Below are 21,803 nucleotides of genomic sequence, written 5' to 3' on the forward strand. Positions count from 1 at the left end.
CCTGCGTTCTTCAATCTGAAAGGCATCACTTTATAACAGTAGAGTCCTTTATCCGTTATGAATGATGTATGCTCTTCGTCAGCTGGGTTCATAGGTATTTGGTTGTATCCAAAGTGGGCATCCATGAAGCTAAGTAACTCGTGCCCGACCGTCGCATCCACCCGCTGATCTATTCTTGGAAGCGGAAAACTGTCTTTAGGACAAGCTTTATTGAGGTTTGAGAAGTCCACACAAGTCCTCCATTTTCCATTCGGTTTCAGGACTAGTACGGGGTTCGATACCCATACAAGATAGAATGATTCACAGATGAACCCATTGGCCTTCAATTTGTCAACCTCCTCCTTTAAGGCTGCGTACCTCTCCGGGTCATGCGCTCGTCTTTTCTGCCTAACGGGCCTTGCATCGGGAGTGATATTCAAATGGTGGCACATGATCGCATGATCTATCCCCACCATGTCTTCGTGACTCCAGGCGAATACATTTAGATTGTCCTTTAAAAATCTCACCAACTTCTCCTTCGTGTCGTCCTGAAGGTTTTTTCCCACCTTCAACTTTCGCAATAGCTCTTCCATCACCACGATTTCCTCTACCTCCTCCACGGGTTCCGCCCTGGCTCCTCCATGATTTTGGGGTCTAGTTCCCGCGGGTTTGTGCCTCCATGTACTACCATCGCCATTGGTTCTTGCAGTTTCACAGACGTGCGAAGGGAGGTGTTATAACACTCCCTTGCTTCTCTCTGTTCTCCTTTCATACTCGCTATTCCACTGGGAGTTGGGAACTTTACGGCTAGGTGATATATTGAAGTTATCTCTTTCAATTCTCTTAGGGATGGTCTCCCCAATACTGCATTGAAAGCTGAAACACAGTCTACCACGATGAAGTTTGCCATGACTGTGGTCTGTCTGGGTTGTTATCCCATGGTGAGTGCCAATTCGATCACCCCTAAGGGTTGTATCGAGTCCCCCATGAATCCGTATAAGGAGGATTGGCAGGTTTCAAGTGTCTGACGCCCAAACCCATCTTCTACAAGGTGGGGTGATACAAGATATCCACGGAACTTCCGTTGTCTATGAGGACCCGATGCACCCACATGTTAGCCAATTGAACCATCAGCACCAGAGGATCATTATGGGGAAAGTGCACTCCTTGTGCATCCTCCTCCGTGAAAGTAATTGAATCATTTTCTCCCTTAAAGCATTTTGGGGGTCATTGCTCCAAACTCATGACACACAGTAGTGGACTTCGTTTGGCTTCTCTAGCATACCTGTCTCGACCTTTCCTGGACTCTCCTCCAAACCCCGAACATTCGAAGATCGTTCTCACTTCTCCTTGTATCTCCGAGGCTCTTTCTTGGGCCTGAGGTATCATCGGCTCGTCCTCCGAATTCTGATTTTCCCTTCTGACATATCTGCCCAGGTGCCCCCTATGTATGAGCTCTTCAATTTCTTCCTGCAAATGGGTACATTCTGCTGTGGTATGGCCGATGTCCTTGTGGTACTGACAGTATTTGCTAGGGTCCCTCTTGGACCGATCTTTTCTCATCGGTGGGGGCCTCTTGATGGGAACTCGACCTTCATTCGTGAGATAGATATGTTCTCTGGTTTGTATAGAAGGTGTAAGCCGCTTATCTGGGGTCACTCCCGTGTTTGGGCCTTCTCTGGTGGTCATCTCTCGGTCCCTCGTACACCCTCTTCTTTTTTGTCCTATTCGATCCTTCATGGGGTGAGGGTTGAACATGCGATTCATTTTTTCTCGCCTTTAAGTTCTCATGGCTGTCCTCAACACGAATGTACTTTTGTGCCCTTTCGTAGAAGTCATCTAAGTCGGTGACTTCCCTATTGAGTATATTATCCCAAAGCTTGCTACGTGCGCACACTCCAACCGTGATTGCCATCTTGACTTCTCCCCTGGTCAGGCTTCCCACCTTGGCCACCTCCATGTTGAACCTATGAATATAGCTCTTTAAACTTTCTCCTTCACCTTGCTTTATGTTAGCGAGACTGGTGCCCGTCATGGTGTAATCTCGCACGACATGATGTTGTTGGAGAAAATCGTCGCAAAACTACTGCCATGACCTAATGGTCCCCGACCTCAGTCTCTTAAACCATTTGTAAGCATGCTCTTTCAGCGTGCGAAACAGTGAAATCTCGCTCTACTATTGATCCCTCTCAGCTTCATTAAATCATTGAAGGCATCCAAGTGGTACTTAGGGTGCTCCAACTGAATTTCTCGCGTGAAATGTGACTCGTAGTCGAATTCTTCATCGTTAATGTTCCCCCCGGATGCCGTAACAATCTTGCTCCAAAGGCTCCTCATCTCGGTGTCTAGATCTTGTCGCCTCTTATGTAAGGAGTCCCTTATCTCAGTGGGATTGACCTTTCTCCTTTCTCCGCCCTTCGGAGGGGCCACAGGGGGTGTTGTCCTCACTTCTGCCCTCTTCCCATTGAGATTTCTCTTAGGTTAGGAATTTCTTCCTTAGAGGTGACTTCTGCCTCATTCCTAAGACCATCGTTGTTCCTCCGTCTCTGTTACTGGGGATATTTCACCGATCTAGGTCCCTCACGGTATTTTTTCTAGGGGGTGTTGCTGGTGGAGAGTCGGGTTCTCCCATCATCCACGGGGACATCGGTTTCCCCTCTTTCTTGCTCTTTCTCCTTGTGCTTCGGAATGGGTAGGATCGACTTTCCTTGCAGCAGGTCGTTTAAGACCTCCTGCATGTTCTCTAGCATGGCTTCCAACTTTCGGTTTTTCTTGTGCAACTCGCGAATTTCGTCCACATAGAAGCGAGTCCTCAAGCTGGAACTCACCGAGTGTACATAGGGACTTTTTCCTGGCCTTCGTGTCAAGGAACTGGGTCTCGGTGGCTGGAGCGGTGCCACCGGGGGTCGGGGACGTGGAGGTGCTGGTGGCTCTTAGTGACCTCCGTTGGGCCAGATAGCTGGGGACGATGCTTCCTTCTCCTCCATTGGTGGAGGATGTTCCTCCAGCATGTCCCTCAGCTTAGGTGGAGGGGGTTCCTTCCGAAAGGCCCTCAGTTGCTCTGCATCCAGGCAAACCTCAACATCTTGTAGTTGACGTAGGCATTTCGAATGCCTTGGCATTTCTTCCTTTCTGAAGGTGATGAAGGAACATTGCTCGTTCTTCCCACAGACGGCGCCAAACTGTTGACGGTGAGAACTCGTCAACGATATAAGGTCAGAAAACTCAAATTATATTGCGAAAGATAGCTAGGAAGAAGATGTAAAGAACTTGAAAGAGCAAAAATACAGAACTACAATGGAGCAAAGATCATATATTCCTTATAGCCTGAGTATACCATGAATTTTCCAACCCCTCAACTTGAGGGGTCGAAACCTATTTATAGGTGGGCTCTATTAGCCCCTGATACAAGTAGGTCTTTATAAAGGCCCAAATCCTGGCCTCTGATCCAATGGATAGGTGTCCCCCATCAGACAGTCCAGAATCGTGCAAGGGCATTTAAGAGCCCTCTCAGGCTGGATCCTTGCCATCTCAGATCCAACGGCCCAGGAGGGGCGGATGCCAAAGGTTGCCCCATCCTACGGTCCACATCAACCCAGGAGTATAAATGAAGGGCCCCCGTGCGGATGGGATGCTTCGAGATCTGTGTTGACACAATGGCCTAGGCCTAGCGCCCTTGAGATGGCTAGGTGACCTTTCAAGGTCGAGACCCATCCATGCAGCAGTCACCTGGTGACACGTGTACCCCTATCACGAAGTGGGACTTAGCTAAACGTACCTGGACACTGGTAAATGGTCCGGGCCCAGCATACGGCCAACGTCTTTGCCCTCTGTCACGGACCCACGATTCCAAGCAGGAACTGGGAAGGCAACCGTGGATCGTCTGGGAGCAAGGCAAGCATCCACCTGGCGGCCCCAGGCGAAGGCTTGGGGGGTAAATGTTATCCCCATTTCCTGACATGGGCCCGGGATGGTGGTCTAGGCCCATGGTCTGGGCGTTCAAATGTGGGCCCGGGCCAAGCTCGCTTGGTACAGGAATATCCAAGGGGCCCGACCCTAGTGCGGTTCTAGGCCCGGACGGTGTTCGGGATGGTGATCTAGGACAGTTGTTCGGGAGAAGTACAGGCAGCCCAGAATCCCTTTGAAGTATACGTAAAACGGTCCCGGAGTTTGGTAAACGGTCCGAGCCTATGGTAAACGAAGAGGGACAAAGGTAAATGAACCCGGATCAGATCGTCCCCGGTTGGTAAGGAAAAACATCCGTGACCCTGAAGTCGCCCCACGACGTGTGGGGGTTGTCCCCACTTTTCACCTGCAGAAAAGGCCACCTCGGGATTGCACACTGTTGTTTCAGACCTGCACTGACACGTACTCTGACTGGTTTGGTCCCCTGAATCAGCCTCGTAACTCGAAGTGTCCAGACCAAAAGCACCGTTTTGTCGGGCGAAATATGGTTCTTGGGCCACCCTATTGGGCCTTAATTAGTCCTGAATCTATGTATGTTTTATCTTTTATATTGGGCTTCCACCAGAGAAGCTAAGAGTATCCATATCTCTGATGGGCCCGGGTCATACCCAGCCCAGGCCCAGTGTTCCCATGAGCCTATAAATACAAGCGATAGAACACTGGAAAAAGGATCTCTCTTCGACTTGTATACAGTTACTTTGTCAAAACATAGAGAGAAACTCCATTGTAAAATACTTTCCAAGCTCTAATACAACTGACTCGTGGACTAAGGCTCATTAACGCCCCAACCACGTAAAAATCCCGTGTTAATCTTCTACTTTCCATATCATTATTCTTAGCTAATATCCATTAGTGTGGTTTCCAAAAATCTCGGTAAACAATAGTCAATCTCGAGATTGTCTCCAATAATTCCTGATGATCCGATTAATTAGGAGAGAATATCTGTAGCAAATTAATGTAATCCTCCTTGAGCCTATAAATAGTGAAAGATAGTTCAAGGAGGGGACTTTTGGCTTTTTGATTACTAGAGATTATAGATTTGCGAGAGAACTAGAGCTATTACATTGTGATATATTGTTTATTCTTCAGAGGTTGGTGAAACTCATAGAACCCTAGTTCTTTGATCACTCCTTTGGGAACTCATATCAATAATAGCTCAAGTGGATGTAGGTTATTACCAGTTTCTGGGGCCGAACCACTATAAATTCTTGTGTGCTTTACTATTTTTGTCATTATATTCATTTCAACGTATCTGTCCACATCAACCATTTTGATTCCATGTCAGTTGACTAAAATCAGGGTCAACACTAGTATGTTCTGCATGGATTTTCTAATATTTGCTTTTCTCTGCTCCAAAAGTTAATCATGAAAAAGCAAGAACTGATCGAAAGGTCAAGGTAGAGAGAACATTGATAATTACAGCTATCATAGTCGGATTAGTTGGTGGCATGTTTCTAGTTGGCTTTTACATTTGCAAGAGGAGATACTCATATGGTAGCAGTCTCTACCCTTTACTTCATTCTTTCCATTTTTTTAAGCATAAGAAACTGAATAGAAATAACATGTTTTTATTACTAACAAATGTCCTCTTGGTATAAAATTTAAATGCTTAAGAAACTGAATAGAACTTGAAGAAAATACTGAGTTGAATATATACAAAACAAAAGCATTGTTCTTGTGAATATATAAATAATCTGGCATGAGACATGATTTCTATGGATTGGATAGGAAATTTGTAATATATATATTTCGGGGTAAAATATTTCAATTAACAGATATATAAAATATGTGAGTTAATGGGACTGCAACTCAATGGCTTTGCCTATAACTGTTTCTTACATGTTTAATGTTGGTTGTTATATTCAACTCTTGAACATTGTAACACTGGTTTTAATTTACTTTCCAAATATAGTATTAATTAGAAGTAATATTTGGAGACATTTCTAGTAGCACAACACACCAAGATATGTATAAAAAATTTAAAATGGCATATTTCTAGAACCATGTATCTTGTTGTGTTTACATCTTGTATGTTCTGTTTTTCATTAGTTTTTGAGGCTTTAATCTTCATGGCCACTTTGTAATTTTTCAGAGACAATCGAAAGCCAAAATGATGACTTGGAGCTTCCATTATTTGACCTACATACAATAGATACTGCCACTAATTATTTTTCAAAGAATAATAAACTTGGAGAGGGTGGTTTTGGACCTGTATACAAAGTAAGTTCTCATTTACCTGCTTCACAACATTCTCCATTCTTTCTACCAGATATAGATATAGGTAATTAAATATTGAAATAAGTAAATAATTACTTCCATTGTGATACATTAGGGTACGCTGGAAGGAGGCCAAGAAATTGCTGTGAAGAGGCTATCAATGTCTTCTGGACAAGGAGTCGATGAGTTCAAAAATGAAATTAAGTTAATTGCTAAGCTTCAACATCGAAATCTTGTAAAGATATTTGGTTATTTCATTGATAGGGAAATGAAACTATTGATTTATGAGTACATGTCTAACAAAAGCCTTGACTATTTCATTTTTGGTAATACTCTTTTCCCCCCTTTTTTAATACATGTGATGTTTTATACATGTAATTTGCCAATTTTGTTCTAATAGAAGTAGAAGCCAACATTTGTAGATGAAAGGAAACACAATCTATTAGAATGGCCTACGCGCTTCCAGATTGTTTGTGGAATTGCCAAGGGGCTTCTCTATCTTCATCATGATTCTAGATTGAGAATTATACATCGAGATCTCAAAGCTAGTAATATTTTACTTGATGAGGACATGAATCCCAAAATTTCAGACTTTGGCTTGGCTAGAACTTTTGGTGGAGACCAAATAGAAGGAAACACAAACAAAATAGTTGGAACTTAGTAAGTCATCTTTGAAATCCTTTTACTTTCTTTAATATAAATCTATTGTATACTAATAAATAATGTTATGCGAATGTAGTGGTTATTTGGCTCCAAAATATTCTTCCAATGGCTTATTCTCAACAAAATCTGACGTATTTAGCTTTGTCACATTGATGCTTGAAATTGTAAGTGGAAAGAAAAGTAGAGGCCTGTACGATGAAGATAGCATTCTTAACCTCACTAGATTGGTCAGTATTTAGATAGCATACTTAACCTAATTGGATTGGTAAGTATTTAGCTTTTTCTTTTTTATTTATATTTTTATAATATTTGTTAGGCATGGACTTTGATGAAAGAAGGCAACACATTTATGTTTATTGATAAGTGCTTGTTAAGAGATCCAAACGACAACATGGAAGAAGCATTGCGTTGCACCCACATTGGTCTCTTGTGTGTGCAACAAAAACCTATTGATAGGCCTAATATGTCTTCTGTTATTCTAATGTTGAGCGGTGAGAAAGTGTTGCCTCAACCCAAACCACCAGCCTATTTCACCAACACAGATTTGTGGGAGAGATATCATTCCTTCTTTTCTAAGGCACCATCATGCAATACAAGCATAACAGTTGTTGAGGTGCGATGATCATTCATATAACAAATCAAAGTTTATCATGTAAATTTTTAGAATTTGAATTATTACAATTTCTATTTATTTCGTTCAAAACTGCAATGATGATTGGTATTAGTAATCTTCATGTAGTATATATGAATCTATGCCAGAAAAGAATGTGCTATTCATGACAATAAAAGTGATTCTTGAACCGTTTCTTGATTATGATAAGCCATTATTAGACTTATTTCCTTGTAGTGAGGCAAGAGTATGATGAGAAACTTATACATATTGCCAATATCAAATTGTACTATCTTATTTTGAATGTTGAAATAATTTCTAAGTGATGTGTATGATGCATAACTTATATATGAAATTCCACCACAAATCTACAACTGATGCATAACTTGATAAAAGAAAAAGTAAAATTTGACAAAGTTTTTGCAAGAGAAGATTTGATTGACTGAGTGGCTTGTATTAAAATTATAATGTCTCATACTACCAACCAATCAGTGCCCAATCAAATGTAGATGGACTAATAGTAAATTTGAATTTAAAAATATTATAAACACATATTCAATTACCTGGAATAATAGCTTATGATAGCAAAATTGTTGGTCTTTTAGATCAAGGAATCAAAACTACTGACTTTTCTTATTTAGGTAGCATTTTTAACTAAAATGTGGGGTTTTTTTCAGTCAAACATGATAAATATTGTAAAATTTCGAAGAAAAAGTCTGTAACATAGATGTATATTGAATGAGCAAGTATTTCAATAGACCTATAAGGCTATAAAGCAAGTACTTAATATGAGAATCTTTGAAAATTTGGTCTAATAGAAAGAGAGGGAGAGAGAGTACTTATTTGGTCGTATGAACCTTATGGCTGGTTTAGTATTATCTATAATAGATGAAAGAGTGGTAATTTCTGTTTATTGGGTTGACTAGAATGAGGAATGGGACTGTATTTTGGGAACTTTTGAGGAAATAATATTCTGGTTGTTGTGGGGCACATAAGAGAAAGTGGCTTTGAGGGAATTGGGTATGCACTATGAAGTTGGATATTGGAAAATGGGAGTCATACTTACACTCCAAATTAATATTAAAGCACTCATTTTAAAAATAAAAAATTATTACATATATGTGAAAAAGTCAGTTATCGACAAACCAACTAAACCCTTTTTAGTTAATATGATTAGGCTTGTTTTAGTTATAATAACTGTTATTTAAGGATGTCTCTCACATTAGTTACCATATGACTAAGTGGTCAAGAGTAAGACATAGCTAGCTTATGGCAATGCTGGCCAGAGTTGCATTTGGTTCTGCATTTTCTTTAGAGATGAAATAACTTCTGCATATTTCTTAGTCCAAATGAAAATTTGGCCTATGAATTTCTCTGCGAAGCTCATCTTCTTGCGCAATTACAGCCAATGGGAAAGCAACAGTGAGTGAAAAATCTTTAGAATATGTGCTAATATCTCAGTGTTCAAACAATTGTCTTGAGCAATATTGTTGAGGATCTGTTGAGGAACAATGATCTAATCTGTTCACAAACTCAGAACTTACAAACACCAAGAATGAAGTAACTCAAAAATGAATAGCAATCTGTTATTGAAGTATCTGTTGTTTTGTACATCGACTCTATTACACTGAAGTCTATTTATAGACTAAACAAAAAGAAGGTATTAGTTATTAACAATAACTAATGACCTGTACAAACATTAATAAAGGACTAACGGTAATTAACGGTCATTAACATAACAGGATCATATTCAGACCACATGTTCTGATATATATATTTATGGCAAAGCAAACAACTCAATAGTGGAGAAAAGGTGATTTAAAATTAAGGTGACAACTAGAATTTGCAGTTGGTACACATGGGGCTGCAGAATTGGTTTGACAATCATTTTCTAAGGTGTTTTAATCATTACACCTCTGATGCAAATGATTGGCTGAGTTATGAAAAACTTGTACGGTACATGGCTGGTGAAAAAGGTAGAGTGTTAATGTGTGACTTGCATTTCTTGGCTGTTAGTTAAAACCGTTATCTTGGGCTGCAGCCCAAGTAGTTGTTTTATTATGTTAAGTCAAGATCAGTTAGTTAGGTTATCTATAGGTCTTTGCTTGTAAGCCTTATATCTATAAAAGGCATAGATTAGTTCAGAAGAGATGTGTTAAGAGAGTCTAGTGTGCTAAAAGGTTCTGTTTTGTCTACTCTGTTCTTGTGGAGAAAGAAAACAAGAGTGACTGCGAGCTTTGGGGTTTTGGTCTGGTGAATGACTTGTAAAGATCTGTAGCTGGTGAATTCTAGTGCTGTAAATCTCTCTTCTTCATAGTGGATTCGACTAAGGAAGATAAATTCCCTGCCTTGGATGTAGGAGATCCTAATTGGAATCTCTGAACCAAGTATATTGGTGTAATTTTGTTTCTATTTATTTTGTTTCTGCTATTATTTTTCTTGTTCCTTTGTTGTGTGTATTGTGTTCAATTCAGATATCAAGCAAAGCTCTCATATCCAATTGATTTTGAGCTTGAATTATATGGTCATTGATTTTGACAATATATAGTTTTAATTATATGGCCATTGATTTAAAATTATATATAGTTCTCATTATTATTGTTTTATTTTGATATTTCTTTGAAATATGATATTTGAATTCCGATGAATTTGAATTGGTCACACAAAATAGTATTGACCTTTGAAAGAAAAAGTAATGAGTTTTGTTGATGAGGATTTGCTTTCAAACTTCCTGTATAATAATGTATTATTGGGCTATAATGATAGTAGTATATGGGCTTTAGTGTGAGCCTCTTAGAAGTAATTTTGGGCTTTGAGAAGGGATGAAATTACATTTTATATGTGATTTTTAATAGAGTATGCAAAATTATGGCTTTTCTTTTCAAAAAAAGTTACTCTATGTCCTTTTCCAATATTTTTGCATAAAAATTGGTTTATGTCATATTTTTACTCTTAATCAAGTTTTATTAATTTGGAAGGGTATGTTTGTAATTTGATTATTAATTTTTTAGTTTATTTGTTTTTATTATATTATTTTTATATTAATTTTTTTTTGGTATTTTTGAATTTTTTTTTTATCTTTTTTTGGTAATATGAATTGTGTTTAAAATTATTTTTTTATTTATTATAAACATTTTTTTCCTTTTAGATTGTACGTTTTTTTTTTCAAATCATGGGTAAGGTAACCATTTACTTGATTGATCTTTGACAATTATGTAAAAAAAAATCCTAGAGCTAGGTTAAATAACATGTACTAGGAGGGGTAACCAATTATCTTGAGAGGAGTAACTTTCTACCATAAGAGAGGTAAGTTACCATAAGAGGGGTGATAGGTTACTCATATTAAATATGAAAATAAACATCAAATTTGAAAGAAAAGAGGAAGAGCACTTCATTAAAAAATGAAGAAGAAGTAACTATGATTTTAGTAACATAGGTAACTAGTTACCATAAAGAACCTAGAAATATACACACACGTTAGAATATAAAGGTAACCAATTACCCCCCCCCCCCTATAAATATACACACAAAGAACGTGAAGGTAACAAATTACCCCCAGAAATATACACACACAAAAACGAGAAGGTAACCAGTTACCACATATCTAAAGATAGAAAAGAAAAAAAAAAGATCCACCCCATTTCCCTTCTCTCCCATCTTCTTCATCTAATTTTTTTACTATATTTGAATGTTCTCATCAGGGTAACTGGTTACTCATTCACGTTTTTTTTATTTTTATTAGTTTTCTTTCCAAATTTTGTTGTTTCTATAAGGGTTACAGTAAAAAGAAAATGTTGAAAAAATTGATTCGAATTTTTTTTACATATAGTGGAAATAACTATAAAAAAATTACAATAAAAAAAGATAATAAATAAAAAATAGTAAAATAATTATGTAATGTTAAAATATGTGTGAAAAAAAAAAGAAAAAAAGAAAGAAAATGGAACAAGAAAAGAATAAGTACAAAAAATAAAGAAAAAAGAAGGAAAAAAAACTTAGGAAAGAAAACTAAAAAAATATGAAAAAAAAAAAGAAATGATGAAGAAAAAAAAGTAGATGAATGAATAAAAATGAAAAGAAGAAAAATAATGGAAAAATGGAAAGAAAAAAAATATGAATGAAAAAATTACTAGAAAAAAAATAAAGAAAACTAAAAAAATATGAACAAAAAAACAAAACAATAAAAATGAAATAAAAAAATAGATAAATGAATAAAAATGAAAAGAAGAAGAATGAAAAAATGAAAAGAAAAAATAAGGATGAAGGAAAAAATTGGTAGAAAAAAAAATGAAAAATGGAACAAAAAATAAGTAAGGAAAAAAAGAAAGAAAAAATAATTAAAAAATGAAGGAAATATTAAAAAAAATTTAAAAATTACCTTCTAAATCAAAGAAAACATAACTATGATAAAAAAAAAATGTGGCATTTCCATATTTCAGTTAGCTACTAATTGTGTTTCTCATACTTTAACTTTTTCTTTAATAAATTTTTCCATCCAAATTAAGAAAAGTATAATTCTTATATTTTTGCACATTGATAGTATAAAAGCAATATTTTTGAAAAATTTCTCTTGAGAATGTGTGAGAGAGGTTGATTTAAGTAGCTCGGCAAGACTTGCAATAGTACATTGTGGAGCAGATTGTAGAGAGAATATAGGAGAAATTATAGTTGTGTCGAGTTTGTATCATCAACAATCGACATTTCCCACAACGTTGCCTAACAAAGGGCAAACGTGCGCCATATATCCTGACATGGTCAGATACTTATTTCCCATGAAGTTGTAGGAAGCTTTCTGTAAATGGGCCCCGTGCAATCCGCTTGAGCCCATGGTCTTTGTTAGTGCATTCCTATATAATTAATTAGCAGTTTACTCCCCAAATAATAGGGAATGTTGTATTAATTGTTAATTAAGGATATTAATGACCCAGACCTCTATAAATATAGTTGGGGATATCCTTGGAAAAGCTTCAGAACTTTGGCTAATTAAGCATTGTAAACTCAGAGAAATATATACGATGTGTGAGATTCCATTGAAGCTGGTTGAAACAAGATTCAAACTCACTAATATCAGTTACGTGGATTATGACTCTTTTATAGTCTGAACCATGTAAAATCCCTATGTTATTTTCTTCTAACTTCTGTGAAGTTCTCTAGAGAAGCATTATTTTTGCCTCTATTGTAGGGACATTTTTTTATTTTTGACACTTAGAGAAATTATAACTTATTATTTTTGTATGATAATGTACATGATAGCTTTATATATAGTAGGTATATATCCTACTAATTTTCACGAAATTCAGAATAATTTATATTGTAAAAATCAAAGTTTATATTGTTTTCCATATCTATAAAAACAAATAGTCAAGCGTGCAACTGACTGTTTGAACTCTTACATTGTAAATTATTCAGAATTTCTTGAAAATTGACGGAATGTTTGTTAATTATGCTTATGATGTAGGTCATCATACATAAAAATAAAAGTGGGTTATAATTTTTTTAAGTGCTGAAAACAGAAAATACCTCAAAACTGATGTCCTACCTAAAAATATTCATATATATCAAGCCTGTAATATAAAAAAGAGGACAAAAAAATATGTTTGCGAACAAAATCCAATCACCAACAAAAATATATTTGCACGTATACTATGAAAAGATGCTTTTATTATTATTGGATATATAAATGATATCCAATCATTTATTATTACACGATCAAGTTACAATTTGAAAAAAAAAAATGAAATAGACAAAACTGGAAAGGACAACAAAAATCTTCAAAAGCAAAAAGAAGAAAGCTAACAATAAATGAGAAGTAAAAAACAATCTTTGGAACTCGATCATCACCATCATCATCAATTATGAAATTAAGAAAAGGGTTCTTAATAATCATATTTATTAATTTTTTAGGTTGCATGATCTTCTGATCTCACCCTTACGGGTGTCAGTGATGACCTCCACTCGCCCCAACTTGACCATGGCCTGTCCGAATTTCTGAGCAAACTCATAGTCCTTGCCGCCGGCGAGTTGTGAGACAACATCTTTAGTCTGCCTAGCAATGGCTAAGTCTTGGTCAATCTTAAGAATTCCTCTCTTCCTCACTAGTTGGTTGAAGTATGCCTTATCCACCACCATGGAACTGCTTGGAGTTTGGTCCAAGAAAACTGTGTTGGCGATATTTAACTTTTGAGGGCACTTTGGCTTCAACTCTTTTACCAACATTGGGTCCATTGTTGGGTCAGGCTTGTTAGTACCGTTGAAGTTGTAAAGACGATCTTGGAACAGAAAGCAGTGTGCCACTCCAACAGTGTGACCACCTGCACACACACATATATATATAGATTGTTAGAATGTGTAAGTAGAATGGGGTGTATGGTAAGAAGTATGAGATTCATCTCAAAACAAATTGGTAATATATTTCATATGTAATATTTTCTCTAACATCCTCCCTGATGACTATTTTTGCTTATCAATCTTGGACGACTCGATCACAAGTGGCTCTTTAGTTTATTATTCCCGAATTACAAGTGGCTCTTTTAGCTCAGTTTTAAATTTGGATCAAATATATACTCGTTAAAGTTTTCTTTACTTCACCGTACCATAGTGAGAATGTGGAATATGTGCATGATAATATGGTAAGAAATATGTGATATTTTCTCATCATATATATAGATAGATAGATAGATGGTGTTCAGCACAGTTTTAAGACCGACCACTTTCTAATAATAACTCATCCAAATTTTATAGCAACGAGTAAAGTAAGTACTCTTATAAATCATGTATAATGCATATATATATATATATACGTACCAAGAAGATAAACCATGTCATTGACACCAAGTCCTTTCTGTTGAAATGCTTTGATTGAGTCAGACACTGATATTGTAGGACCAGGGAGATTGACATTGGAAGCATTGGATACTTTTCCATCCAACCTTCCTGTTTCCACACCATAATTCACTTTTCCTCCCTGATTGATATATATATATATATATATCATGAAATATATATATAAGTATCACATATACATATATATATATATATGAAAGAGATTTATAATAATTATTGATATAATTTCGTACACTGGCTAAGCTGACAGCGTCTCTGGTAGCCATAACAATGATATCAGCACAAGACACAACTTGACGACAACTCTTCTCCAAAGTTTTCTTTATAGAATCTATAACTTCATAACCCCTTACGCTCAGATTTGGAGTTGCAGTTTTCTCACTTTGCTTACCATCGAGAAGAATTGAAGCATCGCATCCCTATAATCACACATAGATATATATTATTTATTGTAAATTAATCATTAATAAAAATGTGTATATATCTCTTTTATTATTATATAATAAATGTATAGATAATCAAAATTCTTGATTTTGACTGTTTTTTAATTTATTTATACTAATTTTAACAGAATATTATTATATTTAACAGAATAATTTTCAATTTAATAGTAAATTATAAACATAACTTAAACGTAAATAAATTAATAATTAAAAAATTAAAATAAGATATTTTTGAGATATTTTACAATAATAATTATTTAAAAATAATAAAATCATATATTTTTAACTTAAATAAAATTTAATTAAACTTAAACTTAATATTATATTAAATATATAATATATAATATTTTGTTCATTATTGCGCGAGATACATTAGAAACTAAACAAAGTTGATGCATATATATTTATTCTTATTTTGTTTTTATTATTCATTTATTTTTAAATATTATTGTATTTTATTTATATATATATTATGTAGTCATGTAAATATATATATAAATGTTGTATTTAAATGTTATATATGTAGAGATTGTTGATATAAATATTTATATATCCTATAGAACTATAATTTATTCTATTATACATATATATATATATATTAAAAAATAATGAAGAGTTTTTCATTAAAATTATTAACAATGTTTACAATTTTAAAACTAAACAAACATGCATTAGATGTTGCTTCTACCTAATATACATATATAAAGAGTAATGATATGTGCACCCAAAATATACACACAAATATTACACACAATGATGTGGCAGTTTGGTTTAGCCAATCACATTTATTAAAACTAGGACCCAATATTTTAAAAAGCAGTGATACATCACTATGTGTGATGTTTATGTGCATATTTTGGATGAACATATCATTACTCATATCCCAATATTTTAAAAAGCAGTGATACATCACTATGTGTGATGTTTAGGTGCATATTTTGGATGAACATATCATTACTCATATCCCAATATTTTAAAAAGCAGTGATACATCACTATGTGTGATGTTTAGGTGCATATTTTGGATGAACATATCATTACTCATATCCCAATATTTTAAAAAGCAGTGATACATCACTATGTGTGATGTTTAGGTGCATATTTTGGATGAACATATCATTACTCATATATATATATATATATATCTTACCTTAACAAAGCAATCGTGGAACTGCATACGAAGCAATGCGGCTGCAATGGTGGAGTCGTTAGTGAAGGCTAATTTCATGGCGGCTTTGACAGTGGCCTCAACATTCACTTCTGTTGTTTGAGATTTCGTAAGTGGCCATGCACCAGTTGTAGTTGTGATGAAGCATTTTTGGTTGTAGTAACCAGGCTGCAACGCACCATAACACTGCTCACTCAGACCCAAAATAAGGAAGAGGCCGATGGTGGCCATGGCCAAAACCCTATTATTATTCTTCATATTACACACCATTTTCATATATCTATATTCTATGTCTTGGGTGTGCACCACTCTTTTGGTTAGGATTTTATGATGAGTTATTGCAGTGTGATGAGCTATGATGATAGCTAGCTTTTATAGGAACTTATTTGGATATATGGAATAATAATTAATGTTTATTTTATGATGATATGATATGAAATGTTGGATTAGTTGGATAATTACATATGCTTGGCACGACATTGTATTATAACTAACTATTAATAAAGTCATGTATAGCTCGATATATAGACGTGCTATTCAATCGTGCCTGTGACATATATACATTTTTTTCTGTATATAAAATTATTAATTAGTGTAGTCTCTTGTGTTTAGAGAGTTTCTATATACGGAAATACAGATACAAAAATATCTTAGTTTTAGTAACAATAAATTTTGTAACTAAAAATAAAAAATTTGTGACTAATGAAAAATCATTTTACTTATGTTATCACTAAAAAGTTCGTGGTTAAAAGTATTAGTCACAAAAATCGCAATTTGTTGTTACTAAATGTATTTTTAGTCACAACAAACTTTATCACAAAAAATAATAGGTTGTGACTAAAACTACATTAGTGATAACTTATGATTAAGTATGATTTTTTAGTCACAAGTAATTTTTTATTGTTACTAAAAGTGACATTTAGTCACACAAAATATATATTGTGACTAAAACATTGTCACTAAATGTTACCTTTATTTATAGTATGAACACATATGTCTGTGTTTGAAGATTTCAAAGTCAAAATTAGCATATTTCATATAATATATATATATACACATTTGGTGTGTTTTTAATATAATTTTTCATAATTAAATCATATATAACTGCGTTTTGTTTTCTATAAACACATATATTTATAATACTTGAAATGTTAGTCGTTGAAATGATAAAATATATACATTCGTGCCTGCAATATTATTTGTTCGTGATCATCTCGCATAATTCCACCTTGTAATTTTGCTCATTGAACTAGAGACAGGAGAACACGTGCCCATAGCTGTTTTTAGTATATATATTTCCATAATTAAATTAGTATAGTTTGATTTCATTTTATCTTTTTAACAATTTAAACATTTATTAATTTTTTTTGTAAGTAAGCAATTTCATTAATCAAAAACACCAAATACACCAACAGCAACCCAAACAGAGGTACCAACCAAACAAACAACAAAAATGAAACTATACAGTTAAATCTCCAAACCAATTCCTATCCAACATGTTAATTCTATTCTGTAAAACAATTTGCCCTTTAGCTTTAATGTCCATTTTGATACAACTGACTATACAAACAATACTAATAACTTTTCCATCCCATAGAGTCGTGTTGCGCACTCTCCACAAATAGTAGGTAGCTGCAGCTACACTAACAGCAAAATTCTCACTCTCTAAAACTCCCTTAAATTTGTCATTAACTTCTTTAATGCTATACTTTTTGGAGATAAAAGAATGATAAGAGTAAACTTCCTTCAATCTATTTTTCACTACTATAATCTTCTTCCAATACCAGCTGGCTTGCAAGGGAGGTTCATATTCCCACCAAAACTCACCCTTAATAGGTAAACCGAGTGGATTCATTTAACCCAAAGGTTTTCCTTATTCGCTGCAATATCCCACACATATTTCCCTAAAGTTGCTAAATTCCACAGTTCAATATGTCGAATACCCAAACCTCCTTTATACTTTCTTTTACACACATCCTCCTAGGCCACACTCCCTGGCCCTCCCAACTTAGCAACTCCCTTCCATAACAAAACCTCTACAAATCTCATTAATTCTACACATAACTCTCCTAGGAAGAACAACAATGTGCGCCCAATATGTATGTGTTGCTATATTTTAATACACGCAAGTGCACGTATCATACAAGTAGTACTCACACAGGTGAGGTCGAACCCAATGGAATTGCAGCCAAGTACTAACCAAATTGGATTTATATTTCTATTTGGCGACAATAAAAATTGGTTTTTAAATTAAATTGCAGAAAACAAAACAAGCAAAACAACAAATAAAAAAAAGGATTTGACAATGAATATGAAATTAGGAATATGATTTCAATTGCTTTGATTACCCAATTGTTAATACTAGTCAACTATTCTTCTTCCTCCTATGTAATGACAGATTATAAAATCACCTAAACTCTTTTCAATCATAAAGGTACTAAATGGCATTGTCTACTATTGCATCTCTGAGATAGTACAACAAACAATTCGCATTAAGCAATAATCTAAAAGTCACATAAGCTATGCGAATACTTTCGTTTCACATCAAAACCTATGTTTATTCATTTAGAGCATTCCTAATATTCACTTTTCAGATTTCACATTAGGATCATGAATCATGCTTAAGGTGATCAATCTCAAACATGTATTGAGCACAAAAATGAACAAATCACATAAACAAGGAAGAATGAATAATCAAATAGCATTAATCCATGGAATTATCTCAGTCAATATCCATCAAATCCCTAAATAGGAGTTTAGCTCATAATCTCAATATTCATATCCATAATCAAATTAAACATAAACAATAACATAGAAAATTTAAAGAAAAAGAGAATGAAACTAGATGGGGAATTGTCACAGATCGCCCACGCTTGCTCCAAGCTTCTCCTTCTTTTCTTTTCACCTCCCCTTTGTCTCTAGCCTCTAATTCACGTTTTTACTCTCCCCAAATCGCATCAGAACTCGTTACCCTAAATTAGCCCTTGTGAATGGACCAAAATGCCCTTCATTTAAAAATCTGCCGAATTTCAATTTCCAGCAACCTAGCGCGATCGCGCTCTACAGTAGCGAGGTCGCGCTACTCTCTCAGAAAATGCATTTTTGACAGCTTTACGAATTTTTGTGCTTTTTGACATCTTTTTCATTCTAAATCATCCCAATCCTTCAAAACCTGAAAATAAACAAAAACAACACAAAACAAGCGTAAAATAGAACAAAACAATCCTAAACCTCTAAAATACTTCCTAAGCAGACACATTAAAACAAGTCTAAAACTCGCTAATCAGTATGTAAAGATATTAAAACTGAGTTAATGAGAGTGAGTCTACCAGCAAAGGATAAGAATTTCCAGCTCCAATTTTTAATTCTATCGACCATTTTATCAATTAATCCCTCACAATCACAATATGAGAAACATTTTGCACTAATGGGAATGCCAAGGTACCAAAAAGGAAGAGTACCTCGCTGTAATTTGGACACTGAAAAAATTCTTTGAACATCTACTTTCGGAATACCACCGGTTATGAGCTCCGATTTGGTATAATTAGCTTGTAACCCCGAAGTTTAAGAGAATAACTCAAAGCCATGAAGCATTCTATAAGCTAATTTAAAGTCACCATGAGTAAATAGAACCACGTCATCAGAAAAGCATAGGTGATTGAGTTGTAGATCCGCACATCTATCATGAAATCGAAACTCCTTGTCCCTCGCAATTTTTTTCAAGATTCTCGTTAAGTACTCAATAGCTAATACAAATAGCAATGGTGACATCGGATCTCCCTGTCTCAACCCCCTTTTTTAGTTGAAAAAACCATGTAAAGACCCATTTAGCATAATAGAAAACTTCGGAGTTCTCACACAAACCATAATTAGCTGAATAAATTGTTCCGAAAATCTAAAGGCTACAAGCAATTCTTCAAGGAAATCCCAATCCAACGTATCATAAGCTTTCCGAAGATCCATTTTCATAAGGCAATTGGGCTTAGCTCCTTTCCTCCCATAGTGTCTAAATAACTCTTGACATATCATCACGTTATGGGCTATAGATCTGCCTTGAATAAAACGACCATGATTCCCGGCAACACCTTCCTCAGTCTACTACATATAAGCTTAGCAGCCACCTTGTATATTACATTGCAGCAGGAAATTGGACGAAAATCACTAACATTCTCAGGGCATTGAATTTTAGGAATTAGAGTAATGGTGGTGGTATTAATCTCCTTTAATAGATTACCGGTTTCAAGAAAGGATAAAATTGCTTCACTAACCTCCTCACCAATCAAATCCTAATGTTGCTGGAAGAAAAAACTACTAAAGCCATCAGGCCCCAGTGCTTTGTCTCCAGGAATAGAAAAAATGGCCTCCTTGATTTCATGTCTTTCAAACGGCTGCAAAAGAGTATGTATATCAGTAGATGTGAGAATCGACCCTTCTTTCATTACACAACTTTCGACTCGCTTCCTTCCAAGATTTTTGTGTCCCAAAAGATGTTAATAGTGCTCAAGAAAAGCAATTTGAACTCCATTTTGAGAATCCTGCCACTGCTCTTATTCATCACGGACAGCTGAAACAGAGCTTTTCAATCTTCTCATCTGAATACTCCTATGAAAGACTTGAGTATTAGCATCACCAAGATATAGCCAGTTTAGTTTCGCCTTTTGCCTCATAAATTCGGAATAAGCACCTCTTAGCTTCTCATGAGTCTTCCTGTGACACGCCTCCTCCCTAATCAGCTGACAATTTTGTGGATCATTATGCAATTGTTGCTATATATTATATAGATCATGTTCTGACTGAGAAAAAGCAGCACTGATATCTCCTATTACACATGTATTCAGATGTTTCAATCCAGCCTTTACTCTCTTAAGTTTACTTTCCACTCTATACATAGGAGAACCATTCACCTGTTGTTGCCAAGCATCACTAGCACATTGTTGATATCCTGGAAACCTTTGCCACATTTTAAAGTAGCGAAACATTTATTAATTTTTTATCTTACATGTAAAAATAATATATATATGCACTTTTTACTATATAATTTTGCCCGCGCATTAGACATATTGCACCGGTAAATGTGATTTTTTCGCAAACCGAGTTATTTTGACAGTGCTACTTTTGCCAACGAATTACGCAATTGCGCGCCGGCAAAATTCATTTAAACATGCTGGTAAAAATCATAAACGCGTCAGGAAAATATAAAATTGCACCGGTAAAAATATTACACAATAGAAATACACAATTTTTTTAGATTTTTTTAAGTGATTAAAGTTTCCTGTAGTATCATTCATAAATTAATGAGTATTTAACATCTAATCAACCGTATAGTGTTGTTAGATTGTTCTAAGATTAACAACATACTAATGAACTTTGTAATTATCAACTATTAGAGTTAAACTGTTGTGATCATAGTCGATTATGCTTATCTAACCATACAGTTATCGCTTATTTTAAAAAAATACCATAGGTCTAATAAAAAAATTTATTACACACAAAGTTTATGAATAAATGTACAATTAATCTTGGTCTTAGTGAGCATTATTATTGTTACTCGTGAGTATTTCTATTTTGATAATATATATGTATGTTTCAATTAATGTTGATAAATTAAATTGTATTGACAGTTTGTTGGAATTTTAAATAATTATTCATTTTTTGAGCAATAAAAGAATAGTCGATCATATCACTGATGTTTTAGTATCATTAACAAGAATTAATAGTGATCGTATTGATGGCTTGAGTAGATAAACTCTTGTGATATATAATTACTGCATGTCATCAAAACTCACAAATTTATAGAAATATTTAGTATTTATAAGTAATTATATGTGGACATTATAAATAATTTGATTAAACCCTAAGTGTTAAAAAATTCAAAATGTTAAGAAGTACTGAAAATTAACCTAATTCGTTGATAA

At 34.8% G+C, this 21,803-nt stretch overlaps 2 protein-coding genes across 2 annotated transcripts; one reads left to right on the plus strand and one right to left on the minus strand.

The window, feature by feature from the left end:
* The first annotated feature begins 3,938 nt into the window (after positions 1-3,938).
* Positions 3,939-7,447, plus strand: LOC133792644 (G-type lectin S-receptor-like serine/threonine-protein kinase At4g27290). Its single transcript, XM_062230551.1, has 7 exons — positions 3,939-4,098; positions 5,305-5,439; positions 6,038-6,165; positions 6,278-6,488; positions 6,585-6,822; positions 6,902-7,052; positions 7,142-7,447. Exons 1-7 carry the CDS (start codon positions 3,939-3,941, stop codon positions 7,445-7,447), a joined length of 1,329 nt encoding a protein of 442 aa, XP_062086535.1.
* Positions 7,448-13,068: 5,621 nt separating this feature from the next.
* LOC133792645 (peroxidase 60-like) lies at positions 13,069-16,158 on the minus strand. Its single transcript, XM_062230552.1, has 4 exons — positions 15,871-16,158; positions 14,512-14,697; positions 14,240-14,399; positions 13,069-13,746 (listed from the first exon to the last, which is right to left on the minus strand). Exons 1-4 carry the CDS (start codon positions 16,156-16,158, stop codon positions 13,328-13,330), a joined length of 1,053 nt encoding a protein of 350 aa, XP_062086536.1. The 3' UTR covers positions 13,069-13,327.
* Between the last annotated feature and the right edge of the window lie 5,645 nt (positions 16,159-21,803).

This window comes from Humulus lupulus, chromosome 7, assembly GCF_963169125.1.
Source record: "Humulus lupulus chromosome 7, drHumLupu1.1, whole genome shotgun sequence".
Lineage (NCBI taxonomy): Eukaryota > Viridiplantae > Streptophyta > Magnoliopsida > Rosales > Cannabaceae > Humulus > Humulus lupulus.